General features: G+C 59.7%; 3 protein-coding genes across 3 annotated transcripts; 2 read left to right on the top strand and 1 right to left on the bottom strand.

Annotated features, from left to right (window-relative positions):
* Positions 1-83: 83 nt before the first annotated feature.
* Positions 84-2754, top strand: EXOSC1 (exosome component 1). The gene is made up of 8 exons (XM_062580004.1): positions 84-141; positions 476-591; positions 736-810; positions 1168-1256; positions 1522-1555; positions 1735-1785; positions 1877-1961; positions 2384-2754. Exons 1-8 carry the CDS (start codon positions 111-113, stop codon positions 2488-2490), a joined length of 588 nt encoding a protein of 195 aa, XP_062435988.1. The 5' UTR covers positions 84-110; the 3' UTR covers positions 2491-2754.
* Positions 2755-2995: 241 nt separating this feature from the next.
* PGAM1 (phosphoglycerate mutase 1) lies at positions 2996-6495 on the bottom strand. Its single transcript, XM_062580003.1, has 4 exons — positions 6257-6495; positions 5063-5337; positions 4201-4381; positions 2996-4061 (listed from the first exon to the last, which is right to left on the bottom strand). The coding sequence occupies exons 1-4, from the start codon at positions 6393-6395 to the stop codon at positions 3892-3894; spliced, it is 765 nt and encodes a 254-aa protein (XP_062435987.1). The 5' UTR covers positions 6396-6495; the 3' UTR covers positions 2996-3891.
* Positions 6496-8121: 1626 nt separating this feature from the next.
* RRP12 (ribosomal RNA processing 12 homolog) lies at positions 8122-21513 on the top strand. The gene is made up of 34 exons (XM_062579709.1): positions 8122-8278; positions 9714-9949; positions 10057-10140; positions 10369-10445; positions 10647-10752; positions 10945-11061; positions 11176-11314; positions 11664-11791; positions 12140-12238; positions 12315-12406; positions 12491-12602; positions 12824-12921; positions 13089-13203; positions 13520-13662; positions 14171-14292; positions 14440-14504; positions 14593-14755; positions 14909-15063; positions 15654-15721; positions 15903-15996; positions 16357-16515; positions 16633-16713; positions 16794-16899; positions 17118-17225; positions 17382-17539; positions 17903-17994; positions 18154-18309; positions 18486-18652; positions 18775-18888; positions 19202-19251; positions 19559-19637; positions 19919-19986; positions 20418-20500; positions 20682-21513. Exons 1-34 carry the CDS (start codon positions 8140-8142, stop codon positions 20782-20784), a joined length of 3876 nt encoding a protein of 1291 aa, XP_062435693.1. The 5' UTR covers positions 8122-8139; the 3' UTR covers positions 20785-21513.
* Positions 21514-22424: the final 911 nt, after the last annotated feature.

Genomic DNA, 22424 nt, shown 5'->3' with positions numbered 1-22424 from the left:
TCTCCTCGCCGGCTAGGGGTGAGCCAATAGTGGCGCCGCTTACGGCGCGGCCTTACTGCAGGGGACCAATAGGATGAGGGCTCTGTGCGGGGTTACTCCGGGTAGCAAGCATGGCGCCTCCGGCTCGGTACTGCGTCCCTGGTGAGCGCAGGGCTCAGGCCCGGCCTGCCCTGCCCTGCCGCGGGGCCCCGGCGGCCCGGGGACTGGCCGGCCGGGAAAGAGGTGGTCGGGAGTGCCCCGGGGTGTGTGGGGGGGGCGGGAGGCAGAGGGGATACGAGAGGGGACCGGCCTGGAGAGGGGGTGCCCGGGGTGTGTTGGGGGGGGCGGCTCTGGGAGCGCCCCCAGGCAGGGGGGAGCGGTGCCTGTGCGCGGAGCACGGGGTCTCTGTGCGCAGCACCAGTGCAGGCCGTGCTCCAGCGGCGTGCACCCTCGCAGGGAGCTGGCGCCGCTCTCAGTCTGTGCTCGTGTCCCGCAGGCGAGCGGCTGTGCAGCACCGGGGAAGCCAGCGCCGGCAGCGGGACCTACACGCGGCACGGCTTCATCTTCGCGTCGCTGGCTGGCTGCCTGGAGAAGAGGGGCGAGGAGAGTGGGGTGAGCACGGCCGCGGTCCGCGCTGTCCTTCCCTAGAGGAGGCTGCTGGACACAGAGGCATGCGGCCCCTTCCCAGCCCGCTGCTTGCTCCGGATAAGCCGTGAACCATGCCCTGAGCTAACCCTCGTGCCTGATCCCGTGCAGCTGCCTGTTGTGTCCGTGGTGAGGGATGCCGAGTCCCAGCTCCTGCCTGATGTGGGGGCCGTCGTGACGTGCAAGGTAGGGCGCCTGAGTGCAGGCAGGACTGTGCTCTGCGGAGGGGTGCCCGTGGGGTGCGGGAGGGAGATGCCGGCCTTGCAGCGACAGACCTGGCAAGCTTTGCTGCCCCACAGCTTGTGGAGGCTCACCTTCTCCAGGTGCACAAGTGCTATTTTCCTCCTGGCTTGCTGTTTATTATCCCACCTCTTCTGTGACTCCTTTGGGTATACAGAGCCTGGGAGATTAGCTCCTCGTGTACAGCCATGGGCAGCAGGAGCCCTGCCTTATCCCCACCCCGGTGCGTGGACGTCTAGGGAAGGTGCGCTGCGGTCGGCCCATGCTGAGGTCCCACTGATTCCCAGGTCTTCCTCTTGGCAGGTTTGCAGCATTAACTCCCGCTTTGCCAAGGTGCACATCCTGTACGTCGGCTCCACGCCGCTGAAGTCCACCTTCCGGGGAACCATACGGTAGGGAAGGGGCTGTGTTCGCAGGAAGCCCGAGGGTCCAAACGCCCCGTCCTCAACACGAGCAGAAGGGTTTTCTGCACTGCCTTGCCTGGGCTCTGGGCTCCGGCAGCTGGGCGAAGCCCTGGGCAGGAGCTCTGTCCCGAGTGCTGGCAGGAGGCCCAGCAAGCCCTGTGGAGGTTCATGGAGCCCGGGGAAGCTCCTGCTGTGGAGCGGAGAGTCCTGTCTCCTTGCTCAGGTGCTCAGACCCCTCTGTCTGCTCCTCTAGGAGAGAAGATATTCGAGCCACAGAGAAAGACAAGGTCAGTGAGGCGCTGCCGGTTTCTGGGCTGCTGAGCAGCCCTGGCGCGTGCCTGGGCTCCTCTATGCCTTTTGCTCGCCCTGCCCTGGCCGTGGGGCAGCTGCCGTGCCCGCCCTGCCATACCCCCGCTGGCAGGCTCTCCCGCGTGCTGGGCGTTCGCATCTCCTCTCTCCCACGCAGGTAGAAGTTTACAAGAGCTTCCGCCCTGGCGACATAGTCCTGGCCAAAGTTGTATCCTTTCCCCTCCCCCGGGGAGGGCCTGCCCCGGGTTTGCCCTCGGGTCCCCTCAGGGCGGCCTTTCCCTTAACCCGTTTCTAACCAGATCTCTCTGGGGGACGCGCAGTCCAACTACCTGCTGAGCACAGCGGAGAACGAGCTGGGCGTGGTGGTGGCTCGCAGCGAGGCAGGTAGGAACAGGCCGTGGGGCCCAGACTCGGCCAGCTCTGCCTCACCCCGACGGGAGGGGCGGCTGACGCAGCTCTGGGAGCGGAAGCGCTCTTCTCCCTTCCCAGCACTGCTGGACCTCATGGGCTCCAAGGGCTGCGGGAGGAGGGATGTGGGCTGTTGGAGACGAGGAATACAAGTGAAGGTCTGTGCCGGCCACTAGCAGAGATGGGAGCAGAAAGGGGTTTTGTTACCTGCTTAAAGCTGGGAGGCCAGAGCTGTGCCTTTGGGGCACGTACCTGCTCAGCTTCCTGGGCAGCGGGGCTGGTCAAGGTTCCCTGGGGCAGGCAGAGGGGCCTGACCCAGACGCTGCGTGGAGGGAGGTGCAGCCCTACGGCCCAGGGAGATGGCAGCACCGGAGACGGTGACTCCTTGCATCTCGTAGGGGCGCAGATGGTGCCCATCAGCTGGTGCGAGATGCAGTGCCCACGGACACACACCAAGGAGTTCCGCAAGGTGGCCCGGGTGCAGCCTGAGTTCCTGCAGACCTAGCAGCCCTGCCCTAGCACAGCATGGCACGGGCTGGCTCCCACCCTGGGGAGCAGGCCCTGAACCTGGCTAGCAACCACCCTGTGGGGCAGCTGTCAGGGGGGGGTCGGGTCTGTGCACCCCAAGCAGCCACTGGATTTGAGCCTCCTGTGTACAGCTCCCTGCTTGCCAGAGGCTGAAAGAGCCAGTCAAGCCTCACTCCTAGGGTGGATTTTTTATTTGTGCTGTGCATAATAAACATTTTCTAAGAGCTTTTTGCTCTGCTCAGTCACTGTCTGGAGGAATTGCTCTGGTCTGACTCCTGTAGTGCAGTAGTGGAGCTGTTGGAGGGGATGACAGCCCACAGCAGTGCAAGGGAGCCAGGGCAGGGGAAGGCCTAGCAGCTTTGTTGCAACATAGACAAAACAGCAGGAGCTCTATCTTTGAGGCAGCATGTGGGGCAAGGCAGGGAGCCCCACGTGGCCCAGGCGCACATGGCAAGCTGCAACAGGAAAACACTGAGACCACGTTACTGCATATCACTCCTTTATTGAACTGGAACAAGACAGCTGCTATTGTTGGACAGTTACACTGACCCAGTGCAAACCAAGGCTCACTACGCCAGCAGAGGGTGGAGGCCACAGTGACAGTGCCAAGTACACACATATGGGATGGGACACAACGGCATCTGCTCCACCAACATGAGGCAGCAGGACTAAGACTGGCTTTGGCTGTGGGGAAGTTTGTGGCAGGTACAAGTCTCCCGATAGTGAGCTTCCTCCCTCACCCTTGTCCAAAGGCAGTAAGTTAAAGCATTGCCTGGTAGAGCTAGGTCCAAAGTCACCACAAGTACCACTGTTGGGTGCTGTACCACACACAGGAACACAGTGGGTCATGCACCAAAATAGAACCGTTTCAGAATATAAACATCCCCAATCTTGTGCTGGCACACCCATGAGGGGAGAGGATACCCATCTTGGTCACTGCTTGTGCTGCACTCACACCACTTGTTCCTGTTGTGCTCCTGGAATGACTAAAGCAAAAGAACTACAGTAATTGAGTGACAGAGCTGCCAGGGAAGCAAAGCGCAGGAGGAGCCAGGCATGAGGAGGGAATGCTTGGAGCACCCCCTGCAGACAGAGGCCCCAGGGCTGGGATCCCGCAGTGTGGAGATGTGTGCCGTTACTGCCTGGCAGAGGTCAGGGCTCCCTTTCACCCCAGACCTCCTTGCACACAGTCCCTAGACCATGGGCTTCCAGGCTGTCTGCAGAGGGGAGCCTGGTCCAGAGGGAATGGGCCTTGTCCCAGGGAGCTGCTCCCCACCCCAGCTCTGCAGCTCCAAGTTTCTACGGCTGTGGGATGTGCACAGATGGGTCGGGGAGGGAAGGGGACTCATCTACTACTCGCTAGTCTGTGCATCTACCCTCACTTCTTAGCCTTGCCCTGAGCAGCGACAGCCTCCATGGCTTTGCGCACTGTTTCTTCATCTCCCAGGAACTCCATGGGCTTGATGGGTTTCAGGTTCTTGTCCAGCTCGTAGACAATAGGGATTCCAGTGGGCAGGTTCAGCTCCATGATTGCCTCTTCTGACAAGCCTATGAATGGAGGCACAGTCACTCACAGGGACCTCTCCCTGGATCAAGCACCCACAGGCCATGCAAGGGAGGGCTCCCTGCTCACCCCATCCCAGGGCAGGGTTGGAGCACTGGGGTGTCCCATGCAGGGCTAACATACCTTCCAGGTGTTTGACAATCCCACGCAAGCTGTTGCCATGCGCAGCAATAAGGACTCGCTTGCCCTCTTTGATCTGTGGGACTATTTCTTCATTCCAGAAGGGCAGGGCCCGGGCTATGGTGTCCTTCAGACTCTCACATGTTGGCAACTGGTCCTCTGTCAAGTCAGCATAGCGACGGTCCTGCAGGAAGAGCCACTATCACACAGCAGCCCAAAATCCCTGACCACTGCTGCGCATCTATCAGCCGGGAGCTCAGAGACAATACCAGCTGGCAGAGAGCTAGAGAAGGCAGTATCAGGGTCTTCATTCACCAGCGTTCCGCCCAAGTACGCACACGGAAACAAAGCTGGGCTTGCAGCTACACACTTGTCAGTGTCACTGCTGGTGAAACTAAACAGCAAACCAGGCTACTGCAAGTTTGAGGTAAATCTCAAAACTGCACTCAGTTAGGGCCTGGGCTATCATCCTTGCCTAGATAAGACAGCACTTCACATACTCTAGTCTCTTTATCCACAGCAAACATCCAGCATTGGTTGTGGAACTAATGATTAACATGAAAACCCTTGGATCAGTCTGTGCAATGCCCAGGGGTTCAATCTCCTCAGGGACAGCACAAAGTGAACCAAACTCAACACTAGACATCACTACATATTACAATCACTGACACCACCACAGAGGTAGGGGAACAAAAGGCAGTACCAAAAACACCCCACAAAGGCAGCCAGATCCAGTACCAGCAGCTCCCTCCCTGAGAAAAAAAGATGACCAACCTGGAGAGTACTTGGAGCCCTGTGGTTGTGTTCAGCCCAGAGGCTCCTAGGCCAGGGAAAAGAGACAGGAGCCTGAGAAAACATGTCTTACCTTGCTGATGGTGCTGTAGAAAGGGTGATCCGGCTGCATAGGAGGTGGGGGGATGTCATATGAACGCCTCCAGATCTTCACCTGGGCCTCTCCATGCTTAGCAGCTGTCTCAGCCTTGTTAAGGCCAGTGAGCCCTCCATAGTGCCTCTCATTGAGGCGCCAGGTCCGGACCACAGGCAGCCACATCTGGTCAATGGCATCCAGAACAATCCAGAGGGTGCGAATTGCCCGTTTCTGCACAGAGGTGAAGCAGATGTCGAATTCATAGCCAGCATCTGAAAGAGATCGGAGCCACAGACATCAAAGGGCAGCACGACAGAGCAAAGACAGGAGAAAAAAAAGCATCTCTCATCCAGGCACCAGGCCAACACTTTTGCCCTTGCTGCTTTCAAAGCTGAACTGTTGTTTCTGTCATCCAACTCATTACTCCATGTGCAGCCAGTGCCCTTTACATTCAACTAGAGCAAGCAAGCTCTAGAAACCTCCTGGCCCTTTTTCCTCCATGACCGGGAAGCATCCATAGTCAGGAGAAAAAAGATGAAGTACATTTGATGGATGAGCCCATGACTCATGCCATCACCCCAGAAAGGTGCGCATCAGAGCAAGATGGGGCTCCCTGCTCCAGCCCGCCAGCACAGCCCCGCATCCGCAGGCCACACGCGCCCCACCACGCAGATGAGCTGCGCCTGCCAGTCGCACGGCAGTGGCTTGCTGGAGTGGAAGGACATGGCGCTTACGTAACCAGAGGGCTGCCGGTGCGGGCAGCCAGGGCCTCCTGCCCCAGCGCCGGCCTGCCGGGGGTGCGCAGCGAGTGCTGCGGGCACCAAGGGCACGGGCTAGCGCTCGCCACCTCCGCGGCGCTTTAGCAGCGCCTCGCGCAGCCACAGCGCAAGCGCCGGCTCGGCCGAACGCCGCGGTCGCCGGGCGAGGGGCTGGAGCCAGGGCCCGGCGCGGCGCCGGCAGCAAGGCCCCTGCCCTCCCGCTCCCCACCGTCCCCGCAACCGGAGGACCCCGCGGCCCGACCGGGACCGGGGGACCGGGAAGGGCGGCCCGGCCCGGCCCGGCCCGGCCCGGCCGGCGGGGGGGGGGGGGGGCGGTGACTCACCGGAGCGCCCGCCCCCCCCGGCCCGCGGCACCGCGCCCCGCCGGCCGCCGGCCCCAGCAGGGGCGGCTGCCGCCCGCCGGCGCCCGTACCTCGGAGGGCCTCGCCGCCGCGCTGCGCCTCTTGCTGCCCGGCGGGGCTGAGGTCGGCGTCGTACCAGCCGCTGAAGCGGTTCTCCAGGTTCCAGGCGCTCTCGCCGTGGCGGATGAGCACGAGGCGGTAGGCGGCCATGGCGCGACCGTTAGGACCGTTGGGCTCGGGGCTCGCCGCACGCGCTCCTTCCGCTCCCGCCGCCGCGCGAGACTGGGGCCCCGCCGCGCGCCCCGCCCCGCCGCGCCGCGCCCCGCCCCGCCGCGCCGCGGCTCGCGCATGCGCGCCCGCGCGCCGCCGTGGCGACCGGCGGACGCAGCGCTCCGCAGCCCCCCCGCCGCCGGGCGAGGGCGCGCATGCGCGCTGCGGCGGCCGCCGAGGGCGCACGTAGCGCATGGCGAGCCCGCGAAGGGCGGCGCGACCTTCGGCGGCCGTGACGTCGCCGCCGCCGTAGTGCAGCGCAGCGCGGCGCATCCGCTACCGTAGCGCGCAGAGTAGCAGCACCCCCGCAATGCTGCTGCCGAGCCCAGCCTGCGGGCAAATCCCCCGCGGCAGGGCCGACGGGGGCAGCAGACAGCGGCAGGCCCGGGCGCTGGGGACCTCGTGGCGACGGCTCAGGGCTGGGATGAGCCTCGCTGCTCTCTCGTGCACTTGCGAGACGGGGATAAGAGCGGCAGGGGCGGTGGTCTCGACGTGGGGGAGCGGGGACGCCTGCCTGCACCCCACACCTGTCAGCGCCCCACGTGGCAGGGCTGGCAGCGAGCCTGCGCAGGGAGAGGGTGCTTCCTGCCGCCCAGCCTCACAGCCTGACTCACCCTCATGAGTTGGCCGGGCACGGTGGCAGGAACAGCACTGCGCAGGCTGCTGCTCCGGGATGCCTGCGGGTTCAGGTGGGCGCTGCTGCACCCCAGGCCCAGCCATGGGCTCTGCACACGCAAGGCTCTGCTTGGGAGCGAGGCTTGAAAGCTCCTTGCAGATGTTGCACTGGTACCATCTTCTCTGCTTGTACTTGCGCAGCTCCTTGTGGAAAATCTTGTGCTGCGCGTGGAGCTTGCACAGTCCTGGCAGACAGGGCAGGGATGGAGAGGGCAGGAGCAGAGCAATGGGGAGAGCAAAAAAAAGCATTAAAGCTGCCTCATGCTAGGGCCCTCCTATTCCAGGTTTGAGAAGAGAGTGGGGTCTAACGAGTGAGAGACAAGGAACAAAGGGGGGTTTGGACTGCTGTTTTTCATCCCACATCCAGGAAGAGGCTGGCACCCAAGGAGACAGAGACCCCAAATGACCAGGTCCTGGTGGCTTTGCTAGTTGGAGAGGCAGCCATGCAGCTAGGAACTGCTACTAGTCTGGTGCTCCTCTCGGTGCATGTCAAGGGGCACAGATCCACTGTCCTTTGGGATCCAGAAAGCCCCAGTACCCAAAGCCAGGTGAGGAGACCTTCCTTACTTTGGCCTTCAATAAAGGTATCAGAACAAGAGGCTGTGCCCTGCTCTGCTTCTGGGAAGCTGAACAGCTCCCCAGCGCACTGATGCAAGCATGTCCTGTCTTGTTCACCTTGTGAACAAACTAGGCAGCAATTGCACGTGTCACCACAGTTCCATCCTGATCCCAAACTACATGGCTCCTCTGCCACACACACACTTCTCTGGGGGTTGCCCATGCTCTGGACCCTTCTGCCATGAGGAGAGTCCCCCGCGGTCTCCCATCCAAGCCGTAACCAGGCGCGACCCTGCTTAGCTTCGCGGGCGCCGCTCCCCCGCCCACCTCCGAGGAGCCGCCATTGCCCCGCGGGCCGCCCTGCCCTCACTCAGCATGGCGGCAGGCGCCGGAAGCGGCGGCGCGGCCGGGCGGAAGCGGGGTGGGGGTGGGCACGTGGAGCCGGGCGAGCATGGCGCGGTGCGGGCGGCTCCGTTCGGGCGCCGCCGCCAAGCTGAAGCGGTGGCGGAAGGGCCACAGCAGCGACTGCAACCCCGAGACCCGCCGGCACCGCCTGGCCGCGCGCAGCCGCTTCTGCAGCCGGCCCGCGGGTGAGGGGCCGGGGCCGGGGCCAGCCTGGGCCCTGGGGTAGGGGCCGGGGCCGCGCAGGGCCGAGGTGAAGCCGCTGGCCCGGGGGCTGGGAGCAGATTGGGGCTGGGGCTGCTGCTGATCTCCAGGTGCTGTCGGCGTTGCGCGGGCTTTGGTGGTGCTCCTCGGGCTGCAGGTGGGACGGCGTGGGCCGGCTGCGGAGCACCCCAGCTGCTGGCCCCAGCCGGCGGGTGCTGGGGCGGGCGGCGCGAGGCAGTGAGGTGCTCGGTCTTTCCCTGCACGGCCACAGCTGGCCGGTGCCTGAGGATGAGCCCTTGGGTCTCCCGAGAGCCCGTGGCATGGGGCAGGCCCTAATGCCAGGAGGAGGAGAGCAGGGAGTTGCTCACATGCCGAGCTGTTGCCTTGGGAGGCAGAGAGAAAGCACAAAACTGAGAGGAAAATCAGCTCTACAAAGTTACAGGATATTTTTGTCACTTTCCTGTAATGCTGGATACACAGACTTGGAGCAGGGACATACATCTTGGCCTGTATAGACATGAAAAACAACCTACAACAGTATCTGTCACCCTGCCTAGGGTCCAGTGCAAGGCCCCAGCAGGAGCCACAAGGACCTTCTGCAGGGCAGGAGACATAACTTTCCCACAAAGTAACTTCATAACTTCCCAGCAACGTGACCTCTCAGCAGCTTTGGGGCAGAAATAGTTTGAGCTTCCAAAGGCACAAGGCTGTGGCCGTAAGTGCAGCTGTGGCAGTACCTGGTGTAGAGAGTGAGCATCAGGACCAGGATACTTGTTCCTGTTCAGCAGATCACACAGTGGAGAAGATAAATCTCACAGCTTTGTGGTCTGCAAGGGCCTGGATTTTTACAATGCTGGTTGCTGTTGGCAAGGCTACTCAAGGAGCTCTTTCTCTTGTAGAGAAAGTGCTGCCTGACCTAAATGAAGAACCACTAGTCTTGCAGCATGCAGACATCCTCTTGCAGCTGGTTGCACAGTGGCTGGGTGTCTGTGACGCAGGGATGCAAAGTGCGTGTGTTGGCTGCTTGATTGCCAGGGCTCCAGACTGAAGATAAGTGGAACAGGGAGAAAGGAGCTTCTTGCCATTAAAGCTTTGGCACAATGAGATATGTTTGTGAGGGTCCAGTGCTCTCCTGTTTGAGGAGATGGTTGGACCATGCTCTGATTTGTTGTCATAGGGATAGAAGCTCTTTTGAGTTATTGCCCTGTCTCCTCTTTTCAGAGGGAAGCAGCAGTCACATCCCACATACTGGAGATCAGCTCTAGTGAGGTTTATCTGGCTGAGAGGGTGGAAGAGATGGAGCATATGGGGATTTCTGGGCTACGTGGCAGAAGAAAACTGGCACAACGTGACTTGCTGAGCCCTGAAGATGACTTAGCACCCATCTCCATGGTGTTCAGTTTGTCTGTTCTTTGGCAGAGAAAAGCAACTTGACAGTGGATGCAGTAAAGCTGCACAATGAGCTGCAGTCGGGGTCCCTGTGCGTGGAGCGGACGAGTGACAGCACTCAGCTCCGCATGGAGGAGGATGATGATGGAGAAGCTGCCACAGAGAAGTCCTCTGGCACCTTCCTCAGCGGGCTGAGTGACTGCACTAACGTCACCTTCAGCAAGGTGCAGCGGTTCTGGGAGTCCAACTCGGCTGCTCACAAAGAGGTACTGGGAGGAACAGGACTGGATGGGGGTTTGCGCCCCAGACATTGGGCTCTGCTGCAGCCTGTTAGACCAAGAGGACTGACCTGCTTCTCTTGCTGCTTGCCTAGATCTGTGCCGTGCTGGCAGCTGTGACAGAGGTGATCCGCTCTCAGGGGGGCAAGGAAAGCGAGACCGAGTACTTCGCTGCACTGGTGAGTGACTGTCACAGCGAGGAGGCATGGAGAGAGTTGCTGTTGGCAGCACAGACGTGCACCTGGTGACCTGTGCGCTCAGGAGGGTTGGTGGTAGAAGGTGCTGTGCTCATGATAGCAGAGATGCTGCTGGGCTGCTCCTGGCACTCTGCTGGGGTTTGCTGGCTGCAGCTGTGGGGCTGGGGGGGCTGGCCTGGATGTTCTTTCTCACCCCTTCTCTGTACACAGATGACCACACTGGAGGCAGTGGAGTCCCCTGAGTCACTGGCTGCTGTCGCCTACCTGCTCAACCTGGTTCTAAAGCGGTGAGTTCCCAGCCGAGAGGGACTCTCAGCTGGGGGGTGCCCAAGCCACCTGGGCCCATTTTGGGAAAGATGCTGGCACTGTCTCCCCCAAGCTGTTTTGGGGAAGGTCTGGACCCTGTCAGGCTGTGTATGTGGTTCCCTGTGTGACTGCTGGCAGCTGCCTGGTCTGTGCCCCAAAGATGCCTCCACTCTTCCCCCCAGCGTCCCAAGCCCTGTGCTCATGAAAAAGTTCTCGGACACCTCCAAAGCCTTCATGGGTATCCTGTCCTCGCAGGCCTGCAGCGGCTCCACCTCTGCCCTCCGATGGGTGAGTAGATGCAGGAGCAGCCAGCAGTGCCAGCTCTGTGGTGTCCTGGTGCCTCCTGAGAACTCCTGAGAGCTGGAGTTCAGCCAGCTGCTATGGGGGTGGTGCTGCGTGCTCGTCTGGAGGCTCTTGGAGTTCTAGGGGCCAGGGGTCCTATGGGGTGACACTACAGTCCCTGCTGCTCTCCCCTCACAGGTCCTTTCTTGCCTGGCTACACTGCTGCGGAAGCAGGACCTGGCAGCCTGGAGCTACCCCGTCACCCTCCAGGTCTATCATGGCTTGCTCAGTTTCTGCGTCCATGCCAAGCCCAAGGTGAGTCCCCAGTACCCCAGTCTGGGTGGGTGGGGGATGATGTTGTTTCTGGGCTTGGTTCTGGGGCTGGCTGTGCTCCCGAGGTCCGTGGTTTCCACGCATTCCCTCCCACAGGTTCGGAAGGCTGCTCAGTATGGGGTGTGCTGCGTCCTGAAGGGCAGCGAGTTCATGTTTGGCGACACGGCCCCTGCGCATCACCCTGCGGCTCCATCCACTGCCAAGTTCTGCGTGCGAGAGATTGAGAAAGCCGGAGGTATGGGGCACTGGAGCAAGGGGTTTTGCACCTGCAGAGAGGTGTGGAGGACCCTGTGGTCATGCAGGAATGAGGACATGAGGGCTCCTGGGGACAGGGTAGTGTGCAGGGCCATGGATAGCTGTGACAGGGGCTCCTGGTGTTGGGGAGGGTGTAAGATCATGCTTAGGCACCAGAGGTGTTTTGCAGGACTCTTGGCCATCTCTCCATTGCTCTGACCTTCCAGAAAGTATAGTGGAGTGCGCCCCAGGTCTGTGGGGCCAGCTCCAGGTCTGTCACAAGGGCTTTGCCTTGGTCAGGGCTGTTGCTGCAGACTGCCATGAGCTCAGGCCCTGCTCTGCTCCCGCAGGCACCAAGGAGGCCACGACCACCCTGCACGTCCTGACTCTGCTGCGGGACCTGCTACCCTGCTTTCCTGCAAACATGGTGAAGACCTGCTGCGAGACCTTGCTCAGAGTCATGACCCTCAGCCACGTTGTGAGTGTCACTGTGCCCAGCACGAAGCCAGGCGGGGGCAGGCCCTGCGCCAGCACTGTTAACCCTTCCCTGTAAGGGCTCAGACTACATTGGCTACTGGCTGGGAAGTCACAGGGCCTGAAGATACAGGAACCAAATGCAGAAGAGCCCCTGGGGCAGCTGATATCTGCTGGCCTGCTTGGCATCAAAGAGGGAGGCCATGGCTAGATGGGGTACAGTTGCAATGGGGCCAAAGTTTCCCATGGGGCTGGCTCAAGCAAAGCTTTTTCTGGGAGTAGGGATGCAGAGTGGGCAAAGGAGCCATCATCTGCCCCAGAGCCTCCTGTCCTGACACTGTGTCCTTTGCAGCTGGTGATGGCGTGCGCCATGCAGGCTTTCTACAGCCTCTTCAGCGCTCAGGCCAGCCCAGCCTGCCTGCCAGCTGAGCTCAACGCCCAAATCATCACAGTGAGTGCAGGGGGCTGGAGCAGGGAGGGATGGGGCTGGCGTGGCCATTGTGTGCACCCACCTTCCGCTTCCCCAGGCCCTGTACGACTATGTGCCCAGTGTGAATGACCTGCAGCCACTGGTGACCTGGTTGTCCACCATGGAGAGAGCACACATCAACCTGAGCAGGTACAGACATGAGCTGATGCTGGGCAGGCAGCAGAGGCTGAGCAGGGCTGGCTGCGTCTTGCTGACCTGGACTCTCTCCTCCAGGCTGCAGAAGGAGCTGTGCTGGGCTCATCTTCCCCGTCTCTTCTCTACCACCATGAACTGCTTCCTGTCCCCCCACTCCCAGGTGGTATCGACTGCGGCACAGACCCTTGAGGTACCACGCATGGCTGCTTCTCCCAGCTTGGGTGCTCTGTGGGGGACAGTTGCCCTGGTCTTTGCCGAAGGCCAGGCTGGAGTCTCCATCTAAGGTTTGGGGGTTTGCCTGGGAGCAATGGGCTCCTCTGTGCTTGGATCTGCTCTTCTTTGCCTGCCATGCCCTGTCCTGGGGGTTCCACAGTCCACAGCTAACTCCTATTTCCTTGGCTACCATTGTAGAACCTCCTGAGTGAGTGTGTTGCTCCCAACGTGGGTGATCTGGGCACCGTCTCTGCGTCTGCCCCAGCCCCTGCCTCTTACCTTTGCAAGATGTTCAGGTGAGGAACGATGGAGTGTGGGAGAGGCTTTCCTCATGGGTCCAGCTGAGCTCTGCCTGGCCTCTACCTGGTCCCTAATCACTGCTGGCAGACTCTGGTTGGCACAGGCAGTGCCAGCACTGGGTTGGGCCGTGCCAGTGTCACTGTCTCAGACTCTTCCTCACCAGGGCAGTGGAGGATGGCCTGACGTATCGTTTTCATGCAGCATGGGCCGATGTGCTGCAGGTGCTGGAGATTTTCTTTGAGACATGTGGGAAGCAGTGCCATCCCATAATGAAGAAGGTGAGCAAGGCGGGGAGGGTGCGAAGGTAGTAGTCATCTACGGGGCTGAGCTCAAGGTGTCTTGCAGCATGGAGCAGAGCCAGCTGAGGTGGCTGCTCTGCTCTCTGGGCTGCGTTACCCGCTCTAGCTGCAGAGTGGGGCCATCGCAGCGCCTGCCATCCCACCCGGGCACAGGGAGGGTGTGCGTGGCCCTGGGACTTGGTGCACAGTCGGCACAGAGATGCGCAGTGCGCCCGGCATCCCTGGGCACGAATAGTGAGTGATGTGCTCAACCCCTCTGTGCCACCACTGTGACTGTCCTGCTCTGTGCCTGCAGTGTCTCCAGTCCCTGTGCGACCTACGTCTCTCCCCACACTTCCCTTACACCGCTGAACTGGAGCAGGCGGTGGGGGCCGCTGTGAGCGCCATGGGTCCCGAGGTGCTGCTGCAAGCTGTGCCCCTGGAGATAGATGGCAAGGAGTGAGTACAGCCATGCAGTGTCCTCACCGCAGGGGACTAGGTCCTGCTGCCAGCTTCTGGTAGTGGAAGACGCTTGTCTCCAGCTGGGAAACCACTTTTTCCTTAGCTGCCAGGGTTTGGCGGTACCCTTTACACCTGCCCAGAGTGGGGCACCTTTTACAGAACAGGGAACTCGGGAGTCCTTTCTAGCTTCTTTGCTTGCTCTGGCCTGCAGCTGCGCTATGTCAGCAGTGGATGGCCCTGGCTGAAAGTCCAGTCTTCTGTGCTCAGGGAGGAGTGAGAGCAGGACGAGTGTGTGCCATGCCTTTCTGTCATGCTGGCAATTTTGCAGCCACTGTCATGTTCCTGTTTGATCCCCATGCTGTGCTGGAGGCATTTGACTCTGCTGAACCTCCCTGTCCCCAGCTTTGGCCCTGAGTGAAGGTGTCCCATGCCCTAGCAGGGCCATGCCCAGAGGCTGGTGCTGACGGCACCCTGTGCTTCCCTCAGCTGTGTGTTCCCTCCTCAGGGAGACGCTGGACTTCCCCCGCAGCTGGCTCCTGCCTGTGCTGCGAGACTACGTGCAGGATGCGCGGCTTGGTTTCTTCACCAGCTACTTTCTGCCCTTGGCAGCCACCCTGAAAAGCAGAGGTGAGTGGGGATGGTATGGCAGGGGCCCTGAAGGACACAGCCCTGGGCTCCTGAGAGCCCTAGTGTGCTCCCTGGGACCTCCCTTTCTTAGGGTAGAGCAGGACTTAGCCACCTCTGCTGTGCTTATCTCCCCCTTCTCTTCTGCAGCCCTGGAGCTTACTCAGGCTGGGAAGAGCCTGGAGTCCAAGATCTATGACACCCTGCAGTGGCAGGTAATAGGAGTGCCAGGATTGCTGCTCTGGGGTGTTAATGGCACCCTGAGAGGGGAGAGTGCTGGTGTTCAACTTTTTTGACTTTCAGGTCTGGACCCTGCTGCCCGGCTTCTGCATCCGCCCCACAGACGTGGTGGTGGCCTTCAAGGGGCTGGCTCGCACCCTGGGCATGGCCATCAGTGAGCGCCCGGACCTGCGCCCCACCGTGTGCCAGGCCTTGCGCACCCTCATCAACAAGGGCTGTGAGACAGGTGGGGAGGAGATGCTGGCAGTGTGGTGGTGGGGTTCCTGGCACACTGGGGTTTCCCTTTGCAGGTGGTCCTTGTCCTCTGCAGTGACCTTCTGTGGAGGTCACCAGGTCTGGCAGCCCCACTGATCCACACAGCTCGTTGTCCTCTCCCTAGATGCAGAGCGGGCAGAGGTGGGTCGCTTTGCCAAGAATTTCCTGCCCATCCTCTTCAACGTGTACAGCCAGCCTGAGGAGGATGGAGACAGCAGTGCACAGCGCCGCTCCGTGCTGGACACTGTCCGGGCTTACTTGACCATCACAGAGCCACAGGTGAGGGAGGCCTGGGGAAAGGGGATGGTCATGCCCTGTCCCAGCCACACCCAGCCTGATGGAGCTGGCGAGTTTGATGGAGAAGACAGAAACAAGCTGGGTAGAGGGCAGTCCTTTCCTTGCCCAAGTCCTTTCCCAAGCTTCCAGCTGCACCTGGAGCATCATATGTGAGCCCTGTTGAATTTGTCCAGCCCTTTTGGATCTGCTGATATTTGGGTCTTCGCAATGTCTTGCAGCAATGCTTCCCCCAGATGGATTGCTTGTTCTTGAAAAAGTACTCCCTTCAGTCTGCTCTGAGCCTGTTCCTGGGCTGCAGCACCGGTTGCCCGACTTGCTATGTTGTCAATTTGCTCATGGGGCTGTCGCATGGCCGTCAGATTAACGGCTGTAGTTTTGAAGGGTCCCTCAGGTCCTGAGTCTGCTGCAGAGCACAGCAGAGGAGCAGAGTGGTGGGCACGAGGGAAGTGAGACCAAAGTCAGGACACCAGTCACTGTGCAGATAAGAGCTGTGCTGCAGAGCTCCCAGCCTGAGCCCAAGTGCTCATGGGGGCAGGAGGGGGAGCCCCGCTGACCATGTACCTGTCCTGCAGATGGTGTGTGGGTTCCTGCAAAAAGCCAGCGAGAAGCTGACCAGCCCTGAAAGCACAGAGTTTGCCAGGTAACACGTAGGGGCTGGGGCTAATGGATAAAGCTGCTGGCTTCCTCCAGCCGGGCAGCACTAGGGTGCTTGTACTGTCCCATGGGGAAATGCTGCTGTCCTGCATCAAACCAGATTTGCAGATGGAGTCCTAGTGTTGTGGAAGAGCATTAGTGACCTGCTAATCGTCTCTCTGCTTCAGACTCTCAATCCTGGATCTGATTGTGGCAATGGCGCCCTATGCTGACGAGCCGTCCCTGGGCTCCCTGTATCGCACCATCCAGCCTTCCCTTCAGGTGAGTCGGCTCCTGACCCTCACAGGTGCAAGGGGAGCAGCAGGACACCTTCCTCACAAAGGAGGGAGATGATGGGCTATGCTCCTCCAGCCCACGTGCAAACCAGGTAGCAGGTTAGGATGAGGCTGGGGGCACACACCAGCCCATGCTGTCCTCCTGATGTGCTGGAGGAGTAGGATGGGACTGTGGCTGTGCCCACTGGGGCCTGCTTGCTGCCTGTTTGGAGCTGTGCTGCTGTCAGGCTGAGCAGGTACAGCAGAATAGGTCTCTGCTGGGTGGTATAGGGTGCTACAGTAGTTCCTGGGGACAGCATGCTGAGGGGCTGCCCTGACAGACACAGCCTGGTGGTTGTCCCTGCAGAGCAAGGAGCGGAGTGTGCAGAAGAAGGCCTACCGTGTGCTGGAGGAGGTGTGTGCTGCCCCCCATGCTCCCTGCCAGGCCTTTGTCCACTCGCACCTGGAGGATCTGCAGACAACGCTGCTGGACTCGCTCAAGAGTGCAGCGTCTCCAGCCAAGAGGGTGAGAGCGAGGGCTGCTGTGGCAGAGCTCAGCTACTGTGAGGGGGGGACAGGGAGGGCTGTGAGGGCAGCCAGATGTGTGCCCCTGGGTCTAACAGTGCTGGCGATCTCTCCCCAGCCCCGACTGAAGTGCCTCTTCCACATCGTGAAGCAGCTTTCAGCCGAGCACGAGCCCTTTGTCACCGCCTTGGTCCCAGAGGTTAGTGTGCGCGGGGGGAGCCTGGCTGGTTCTGGCTGCAGCGGTGGCAGTGGGGTTTTGACATGCATCTGTGCCTCCAGGTGATCCTGTGCACCAAGGAGGTGTCGGTGGGGGCCCGGAAGAATGCCTACCTGCTGCTGGTGGAGATGGGGCATGCCTTCATCCGCTTTGGACCCACCCCACCAGGTGAGCTGCTGCCAGAGCTCCTGGCAGCTCTGAAACCCCTGCTCTGCTTGTTCAGCCCCAGGGGAAGTAGGACCCATGCCCAGCACCCTGCTCGTGTGCAGAGAGCGGTGATACTAGGGCTGATGCTGAGGTTGCTCGTTGCTGCCTGCTGAGATGGGCCGGAAAGGTTGCTGGGCACGGGAAGAGCAGGCCCCCCCTGAGTTGCATCTGTCTTGCAGAGGGCATGCAGCGGTTCCTGCTCCTGATCTATGCGGGGCTCACAGGCTCGGTCACCATGATCAGCTGCACGGTGCTGGCACTCACCCGCCTCTTCTTCGAGTTCAAAGGTGAGCATGGGCAGGAGGGCCGGGGTGCTGGGGCAGCACTGCCCCATGCTGCGGGGTGCACTGTCAGATAGCTCCCCTGGCTGTATGGGCTAGCCCCTCTCCTGTGCCAGGCACCAGGAGGAGGCTGGGCCTGGCTGAGCCCTGCTGTGGTTGCAGATCACATGGAGCTGAGCGTGGTGGAGCAGCTCCTGCAGAACATATGCCTGCTGCTGGGTTCTCGCACTCGGGATGTGGTGAAGGCAGCCCTGGGCTTCCTCAAGGTCGTGCTGCTGCTGGTTGATACCAAACTGCTCGCTAAGCATGTCCAGACAATGGTGAGACCCCAGTGTGGGCACTCAGCGGGGGGTGGCAGAGCAGAGCCTTGGGCTGCCTTTTGACTGGTATCCCCAGAGGCATCCTCAGCTGCATCCTGCCTCGCTCGGGAGCTGAGGGGCCCAACCCTGATCCCGTTGGCTGAGAAAGCAGTGAGGAAGCTCTTCTCCTGCATGCTGGCATGGATCTGCCAGAGCCTTCCCATGACTCAGCCTGACTCATGATCAGGGAATCTACCGTGTGCCTGGGACAGTAAAGGGTCCTGGCAGATGCCAGCAGGGTGATGAAGTGGAGCGGGTGAGCAAGGTTGTGCGGGTGCCTTGGGCAGAGGTGCTCTGAGCTTGCAGCTTTCTCTCTCCTGGCAGCTGGAGGCCGTGGGGAACCTTTCGGACGACATGAGACGTCACTTCCGCATGAAGCTGCGCAACCTCTTTACTAAGTTCATCCGCAAGTTTGGGTGAGCTGAGGATGCTGAAGGGGCCCTTGGCCACCCCTCAACTTGTTGGAATAGCACTGAGGGCAGTGAGGGAGTTCCCTGCAAGTGGTGTGGGAGGAGGTGGTGCTCTCCTGCGTGTACAGGGAGCTTGGTGGTGATTGATCTCTGTGCCCCACTCAGCTTCGAGCTGGTGCAGGGGCTGCTGCCGGCTGAGTACCACAAGGTGCTGGTGAACATCCGCAAGGCCGAAGCCAGGAGCCGCAAGCAGCGTGCCCTGAAGCAGGCAGCAGTAGACACAGATGAAGAGGAGGCACCACCGCAGCCCAGAGGAGACAGGTAGAGATGGACCAGAGCAGCCCTGCTAGAGGGTCTGGTGCTGGATCTCCCCAGCTAATGCCTTTAGCTACTGGAGACATCTCTGGAGCGAGGCTTCCCTTGTGCCAGGGAGCAGGTGGGGCATTGCATCTGGGCTTGTTCTTTTTCTATCATCATCCTCTCTGCCTCTCGCCCAGCATCGAGGAGATCCTGGCTGACTCGGAGGAGGAGGAGGAAGAGGAGGAGCGCTGGGGCAAGGAGAGGAAGAAGCAGTCATGGCAGAGGGGCCAAGCCTGGTTGAAAGAGGGGGAAGAGGATGAGCCCCTCAACTTCCTGGACCCCAATGTGTCCCAGCGGGTACTGGGTGAGGATCATGGCCTTGCATGAGGCTGGGGTGGAAGTTGGCATGGTGTGCAGGGGCCTTGGTGTACAGACGCCCTGGTGGGTGGGCTCTGCCCCAGACCCAACCTGTCTCTCTGTGTGCAGCCACCAAGCCGGGCACCAAGCGGTCCAGAGGAGTGAACCACGACTTCCAGGTGTCTGAGGATGGGCGCCTGATCATCCAAGAGGAGGAAGAGGAGGTGGATGATGAAGCGAAAGGTACTGCCTGGACTTGCTCTGGTCCTCTGTCTGTTTTTCTCCTGCCCATGCACATGTGGAAGCTTGAGGGGTGGCAGGGATTGTTGTGGCCTTATGTTACAAGGTGCAAGGCACTACCAGGGCTGCTGTGACCCTGGTGAGATGGTCTCTACCACCATTGGGAGGGTGTTGGAGGGGACATGACCATCTGTGCTGTGGGATATCCACTTGGTAGAGGCACCCTGCTCCTTGGCAGCCTGCTGCAGAGGCTGGCACAGTACGGGAGCACACCTGTACCTGCATCCTGTGCTGACCCTGCTGTCTTGTGCTGTAGGAGCAGATGAGGAGATGGCAGATGTGCTGCAAGAAGTGGGCCTTCGCAGTGTGAGTACAGGGCTTGTGGTCTAGAGGGAATGGTGGGGTGGGGTACGGTGGGCTTGGCTGGGCTGAGCCTCTGTCTGTGCTGCAGTAGATGCAGGTCTGGCTGAGAGGCCAGTGGGGACAGCAGGCAAGCAGCAGCTTCTTGAAGAAGATGCAGGAGGCTGGCCTGGGTCAGGAGATGTGTAAGGCCTCTGGGTCCTAATGGGAGGAGGCAGGAGGCTCTTTGCGCCTGATGGAGATCGCAGGTCTGTGGAAGGGCAGGACAGTAAAGACCAACCAGTTGCAGGGTCCCCTCTTCTTCTTTCTGCAGAAGAAAAGCCAGAAGCGTCGGTTTAGAGAGGAGCCAGATGATGAGGAGATGGAGTCTGGGTCCTACTCTCAATATAGAGGTAAGCTGCCTGGTCTGCAGCTCTCCAGGGAGCCGGAATTGTAGCGTTACTGGTGGGATGTTGCAAAGCAGCTGGAGCTGAGGTTTTTGACTGTGTGAAATTTTCCCACTTTTCTGATTCTCTTATTTCCTCACACCTAAGAGCTAGACGCAAGAAAAGGGAGCAGCTCCCCCTGCCCCAGCTCCCCCTGCCCCAGGTCCTTCTTGTGTAAGAGCTGGGAAGGGGGGGCCTGGGCCTGGCCTTGAGACCCTCTTCTGACACAAACATTCCCTGTTTTCCAGCTGGAGGCTCTGGGATCCACCGCCAGCTGGGCAAGGAGCCAGCCTTTGGTGCAGAGTACAGATCGAAGGTGAGGGCCCCAGGGGGTTGTAGGGCTGTGGCAAGGGATGCCTTGGGCTCCGATGGGGAAGTGCTCCATCAGGGATGCGCTGGCAGGGCAGGCATAGGATTGCTGTTGGCCTGCACGTGCAGAGAGTGCCGGCTCTTTGCTGAGGTCTGGTCTAGGGCTGCTGAAGCTGGGGAATTTGGGCTCCAAGGGGAGTTGCCAAATGCTCTGTTCCTGTGAATGTTTCCAGCCCATCCTGTCATTGCCACTGTCCTGCCCTCGCTGTGCCCAGTGTCTGCTCACAGCAGGTATCTGGTGCTGCATCACAGGGTGGGAAATCTTGTGTCCAGCTGGCATCCCCACTGCACCGCAGCCTGTGTGTCAAAGTTGCCCCAGAACAGGTGCAGGTATCTGCCTTTGTGCTGCATCGTCTCCCATGCTGGTATCTCCCACAGAAAGGCAAAGGCGACGTGAAGAAGAAGGGCCAGCTGGACCCGTATGCCTACATCCCCCTGAACAGGGCCAAACTGAACAGAAGGTGAGTCTAGCAGGGAAGGGCACAGGGTGAGGAACAGGGCCAAAGTTCAATCCTGCTATGCTTTATTTCAGTTGCCTGGGGGTCTGGGAACTCTCCATCGGCCTCTGGGAGCTTGCTCCAGAGGAGCCAGCTGTACCCAGTGCCTGGGCTAACACAACCTTGTGTTCCTTTCTTCCCCTAGGAAACAGGCAAAAATGCAGGGGCAGTTCAAGGGCCTGATGAAGGGAGCCCAGCGAGGGGCCCAGGCCGGCCGCAGGAACCGTCCAAAGGACCGTCGCCCCTGAGGGGCCTCGGACGCTCTGTCTGCACCTGCCGAAGAAGTGATGACACCCTGTCGCGTCTGGACACCAGGAGACGGTCTCGTGTGGGACAAGGGGGAGACTCCTCTGCAGGAGATGGTCTGTGCCTGTTTGAGCCTCCCAGGGAAGCCGCCCTGTCGCATTACAGACTAATGGCCCAAGCGCTGTCCTCCCGTGCTGGGGGGCAGGCGCTGGGTTGCCTGACACTGTGCCCAGTGGCCTCGTTTGGCGTGTGCATGTGTGAGAGCGAGCAAGTGATGTGTAATGAATTTTCTGCAGTGATAAATACCCACTGTTCCTATCCGGCCTTGATTCCTCACGTCCTTCCCATGGGAGCTGTATGCCCTGCAAACTCTTTCTGGTTGGCTGAAACTACAGCAGCCTCGCTGTGCTGCCCCTTCTCTTACCAGTAACTGCTGAGACGGGCCCTGTCCTCTGCTCTGACCACTTCTTACCAACGGGACCTGAACAGCACAAGCAGTCCTGGACCTATACCTGCCCAGATATTTCAGGTTGACCTGAGCATCCATTTTTACCCAGTTACTTCTGCCAAAGTGCCCTGGAAAAAATAAAGATGGAGTTGAGGGCAGTGGATACACAACAGCTGTGGGATGCAGGTCTTGTGGCAAATGGTTCACACTGTGAAGAACATGTATTTATGAGCATATCTGGTTTTCCTTTCTTCTACATTAAAAAGCTTTTAGTCCTTTGTCATTTCCTATCATGGTAGCTTACATGATGGAATTACAATGCTTCTCAATCTTGTCGTAAGCTAAAGGGATTGTGCTTGTTCAGTGTCTTACCGCAGGCTGCTTTCTGTAGGCTGCAAATCCAGTTTTGTGGCTCTCTTTTGTGCTTTTTTTTTGTTTGTTTGTTTGTTTTTTTAAGGTCCTTTTAAAAGCCTGGGTGTGGAGAGAGGAGCTCTTGTGCAAGTATTGATTGTGCCTTGCCAGGAGCACTGTCTCCTTTCTGCTTCCCCACCCAGGGATCTCAAAGGACTGCTGTGCACAGGATTGTGTGGAGGTGCTGCTGCTCTAATCCTTCCACTTATTCACTGTTGCTGACCTGAAGCATCCCATTCCCCCAGTTTTGGAAGTTGCTTTATATTTCTTATTCCTACCTGGAAATACTGTGTTTATATGGGCCCAGTCCTGGCTGTCCTGTGGGGCAGCCTGTGTTACTGCCCCCAGTCTTTAGTGTTGCACCAGTCTTTACAGTCTTGGCAGCAAAGATTTTTTATTATCTGATCCATGGTGTAAGTATCTCTGAAATTGTCCTGTTACAGCCTAGACTTACTCAAATCCTTCTCCCATGAGGAACAAAGCCTCGACACAATGAAGAAAAACTACTCCAGGGAGGAGGAAAAAAGAAAAAAGAAAAAAAAACCAAAAACAAAAAACAAACAAAAAAATAGACATCCTGGAGATGGAAGGGTTCTTCACTGTCTCCCCATATGCAGGTACCCTCCCCTGCCACATCCTCCCTGCCTGTAGAGCTCTGTGCTACTGATAGAGCCGGAGAAGCAAGGACCCATCCTTGCAGAAGTGGATGGACCACAGCCCTGGCAGCCTTCAGCACAGCCTTCTCCCCACGTTAAGGTCTGCATGCACCCTTGTGAGACCTCC

This window comes from Rhea pennata, chromosome 7 (genome assembly GCF_028389875.1).
Source record: "Rhea pennata isolate bPtePen1 chromosome 7, bPtePen1.pri, whole genome shotgun sequence".
Classification (NCBI taxonomy): Eukaryota; Metazoa; Chordata; class Aves; order Rheiformes; family Rheidae; genus Rhea; species Rhea pennata.
Note: the sequence above shows the minus strand (reverse complement) of the source record. Positions and strands in the feature narration are given on the sequence as shown.